This window comes from Hevea brasiliensis, chromosome 9 (genome assembly GCF_030052815.1).
Source record: "Hevea brasiliensis isolate MT/VB/25A 57/8 chromosome 9, ASM3005281v1, whole genome shotgun sequence".
In the NCBI taxonomy this organism is placed as follows: domain Eukaryota; kingdom Viridiplantae; phylum Streptophyta; class Magnoliopsida; order Malpighiales; family Euphorbiaceae; genus Hevea; species Hevea brasiliensis.
This window is the reverse complement of record NC_079501.1, coordinates 8,945,275-8,949,547: the sequence shown is the minus strand read 5'-3', so window position 1 is coordinate 8,949,547 and position 4,273 is coordinate 8,945,275. Positions and strand designations below refer to the sequence as shown.

Genomic DNA, 4,273 nt, shown 5'->3' with positions numbered 1-4,273 from the left:
TCATTTTCAGTAGCGCTAAGTCGGCTAGAGCAAAAGTCACCGATGGAGCTAAATCAACTGAAATTTTACGTTCCTCTGCTTGGTTTATATAATGAAAAAAAAAAAAAAATTAAAATAAGGTAGTTAACAAGGATTTCATGTGACGTCTGAACCTCTTTTTACAAAGATCAACCTGAAAATGACTAATGAAGATTATACAACCACAAAAATTCTTGCAAATCATAGTTACCTATCATTATAGTACCATTAAATCATAACTTGCAGATGCATCTGAATTCTGAAGCAGGGAAGATCATATGGAGCTTGCTGCAGAAGAGGTACCTTTCATTATGCTTTTTAGGTACTACAATACTGTAACAATCCCAAGGACATCAACTAGATCGACACGAACGAACATAATGCACACACATTTGTTGGCTATGGTTGAAAGAATCTAATATGCATTACCAGTGAGGAGCCCCACGGCTGCCAAGAAAATGACTGATAAGAACAGCGTTGGACATGACATGAAAATATCTACATGGTAAAGATGCAGCATCAAGAAAATGACCACCGACCTTAACATTTGCAGAAAGAACACGACAGTGCAAGAAATGGGAAAAGGGAAGGGGGAAAAAAAAAATCGAACCGACATAGTTATATGGTACTTGATTCGAAAATCAACATGTAATTTGTGGTTCTTGCAACTTTGCAGCAACATCATGTCTATTTCAACACAGCTTCTGGACAATCTACATTCATTTGAGGCCAAAAATGAATTACAGGAGGCAGTTAACCAATGAATTAAATGCATAAAAAAAACAGTGATAGTCCAGGGGCAAAATGGAAAAAGGGTCAAGAACCTTGAAACAAATCATGATAGGGACAACCAGATTCTGTCCAAGCCCTGCTGCAACCTAAGTACCTAACCAAGATTAGAGAAAGATTAAGAAAACATGATGTGCTGAAGGGAAAAAAAAAAAAAAAGAACAAAGATGATTAAAATAAAGGGTTAGAAACACCAGAAATACAAATATTTTCCACGGATACATTGCTTTGCTATTCTCCTATCCTGTCAATACCAAGAAATCCAGATGAAAAATTATAGGCTTATGGTATTTTAAGGACCTAATTGTACAAAAATACGAGGGTGTTACTGACAAATCAACCGTGGAATGAAAAGTCTGCCAAATGATAATTGAAGAAATGATCCACGATGATGATGAACAATAAAGAAGGGTTCAATTTCTTTACTTCGGACTGGAACCCAAATAACCCAATCGCTCAGCCAATACATTTACATCTTCATCTTCACCTCCTCTATTACTCTCACTTAATAATTCATCCCAAAATCCCTCATCAAGTTCTCTATCTCCACTTTCTGGTGGCTCTATATCTTCTTCTCCTTCCTCTTGGCCTCTCCTCGCCCTACCATATCCTTGCATTTCCAATGCAAGTGCTTCCAGCTCTGAAACTTCAAACCCATAATCTCCAAGCTCTAGAGGTTCAGCTTTGATGGCATTTCTACTCTCACCACTATAGCTTGATTCAGCACCACTAGTTCCTTGATCAATAGGCCTTCTTCTTTTTTTGGTCATTGCTTCTTCAAGTTCTTTTCTCTTATCCTTATTCTGGGCTAGTTGCTGTAAAAAAGCTGGATTCTGCACCGCTCTGGCCAAGAATTGCATCATTTGCTGCTGCTTTATTTCTGTACCTTGTAGCCTTTGTTCGATAGCCTGAATATAGGCTCTAGTGTTCTGTTGTTGATGCCTGAGCTTCACTAATTCCATCATTAGAAATTGCTTGTCGCGCTTCAATCGATCAATTTCTCCATCCAATCCGAACCTGCCAACTTCAACACAAGCATCCAAAGGTTGTTGTTGAGGCAGAGGCTGAGAAGGTGTCTTTCTTCTCTTGATGGTTCTCAGGAGATGCTTCTGGCCCCTTAGAAACCCTTCATTGGCAAACTCCCATCTATCAGGGTCTATCTTTTTAAATCCCTGCAGGATTAAAACTATCAATTACCAGGTTCCACTAACAATTAAATTTTACCAAATTGCATTTGGAAACAGAGTACTGTATACTGAATCTTTTACTTCTAGCACCAAATCCAAATACAGCAAGGCCCCACATGGCCAGATGCAGAAAAAGCCATTAGGAAAACGAAATTAAATCAAAGAAGTGCCCCAACTAAATTGATAAATAATAAAATAATAAAAATTGGAACCAATGAGCATTTTGCAGAGGGAGAAAAAGGAGATTCATATCAAAGTTCCACTTGCATGAACATTCCAGAACCTCTTGAGAACAATCTTCTTTGCTGGTGAATAAAATAGTCATCTTCCTTCAATAGGACATCGTCACCTTTCCTTAAGCATAAAAATATTTAAATTAAATATAAAAGAAACAACCAATTAAACAACACCCTCACCCAAGAAGAAGAATAACAAATAAACCTGCTACCAATACAGGAATGAACTCCGATTAAAAAGGAATCACGTGAATTTTTTTTCCCCCAAAGCAAGACTGAAGAAGAAGAAGAAGAAGAAGATGATGACAAAGGAGAATTGAAGAATTATAGTTTATAATGCTTACATAAGTGTTAAGCTGCCTAACAAAGCTGGAGAAGTTATTGTGCTTGAAATATCTAGGCAGGAGGTTTGTGGAGAAAGAATGAGGATCCCACACAACGAAGCTAGTACCTTCTGTGCTCCAAGAAACTACATGATTGGTAATTGGGTCATCCACCATCTCTAAAGTCTTGGTCAGGAATGGTGGTGGTCCCGTGTCATGCAGCCCTTCCATCGGTTGCGGCAGGACAGTTATTGGTGGTTCATCACCGGACTGCGACAAGCTTGATCCTGGGTACTCTTCCTTCACCGCGTAATATGGATTCATCTTTGCAGTTGGATTGATCCCTTTACCAGTTTCCGTAATTTGAAAGTAAAAAACAAAAACAGAGGATACTTGTAGGAGCTAGAATCGTAAGTAAAGTAGTAGATAAACAAATCTAAAGTTGAACTCTGGAGAGAAGCACTACATAAAATTCAGCACAAATAACAGAAAACGGTAGGTGATTTTGACAAAAAGGAGGAGAAAAAAGATCGATTTGAGTTTTTTTTTTTTTTTTTTTTCAGAAAGAGAATTTTTTGTTTCCTGCCCTGTTTTCCTTTTGGGGAAGTTCGGCTATAGCATGTCGAAGTTGGTAGGCTGTGATAGACATAAGCAAGGAAAGCCCGGACGTGTTCAAAAACCTCTTAAACAGAGCCAAGGAGATATATTATAAAAATCAATAGAAAGTTCTAGAGTTCTTGGTTGGTTTTTTTATTATGTATTTTAATAATATAATTTTCTTGCACCTTTCCCCATTTGGCAAGTGCAGGGAAGAGGAAAGCCGGAGTGAGGGTGGTCCTCTAGGAAACGTCTGGAACTTCCAAGGGTAAGGATGGCATGGTGGAGGTATGGTCTGGGACCCGTTCATGTCCAACGAAATAAAGAATGGGAATTTCTCTTTTTTTTTTAAAAAAAATATATATTTTATGAAATTTGATTGGTGGAAGGTGGAGACTGGTAGACCCCACAACATACGAAGGAAATCTCACTTACAATTGCTAGATTGGGCCACAATAAAAAAAATAGCAAGTTTTAGAGGTTAAATAGCAATCAAGTTTTTGCTCGGTTGGTAGGGAACAGGACCAAAGGCTATAACCGAGAGATAAATCCTTATGCATGGAATATAAACTCTATTAAAATTTCTTTGAAAATTTTCTTTTTTTTTTATTTAATTTTCTCTCATATTATATCTAGATACGTAGCAATAATTATAAGTAATTTTTTTATTTTAATTTATTAAGCAATTACAATTTTAATTTATTAATAACCTTACACTTGACAAGCGGTGAATATCAAAAATTGTATTGGATAGAGCAAAAGGCAAAGGTTGGCGTTCTACAACTAATAATCGCCCTTGTTCCCCTTCTGTCAATTTGTTCTTATTCAATTCCCACATATCCACATGGTTTCTCTCCCCACTTCACAGAATACAATATTTTAATATTGCTTCAAACTATATAAATATATAAATATATAAATATATATATATATATTAAAAAGCCCCTCATCGAATAAAGACCCTTCTACATTCTTCTTGAACCTACTAGATCTTGATCTAAATCGTCTAATATCATAAAATAGCAAAATACTTCTATTTCCTTAAAATTTTATTAAAAATGTAAATGTAATAAAAATTCAATTATCTTTTATATTTTTTAAAAATAATTAAAAATACTAGGAT

At 36.1% G+C, this 4,273-nt stretch overlaps 1 protein-coding gene across 2 annotated transcripts; it reads right to left on the bottom strand.

Moving 5' to 3' along the window:
- Nucleotides 1–244: 244 nt before the first annotated feature.
- Nucleotides 245–3,273, bottom strand: LOC110672167 (heat stress transcription factor A-6b). 2 transcript variants are annotated; one of them, XM_058152743.1, is made up of 4 exons: nucleotides 2,575–3,273; nucleotides 843–1,979; nucleotides 633–731; nucleotides 245–516 (listed from the first exon to the last, which is right to left on the bottom strand). In XM_058152743.1, the coding sequence occupies exons 1-2, from the start codon at nucleotides 2,875–2,877 to the stop codon at nucleotides 1,230–1,232; spliced, it is 1,053 nt and encodes a 350-aa protein (XP_058008726.1). In that variant the 5' UTR covers nucleotides 2,878–3,273; the 3' UTR covers nucleotides 245–516; nucleotides 633–731; nucleotides 843–1,229. The 2 variants fall into 2 exon arrangements, with proteins under 2 accessions (XP_058008726.1, XP_058008725.1); XM_058152742.1 differs by having other exon boundaries at nucleotides 245–731.
- Between the last annotated feature and the right edge of the window lie 1,000 nt (nucleotides 3,274–4,273).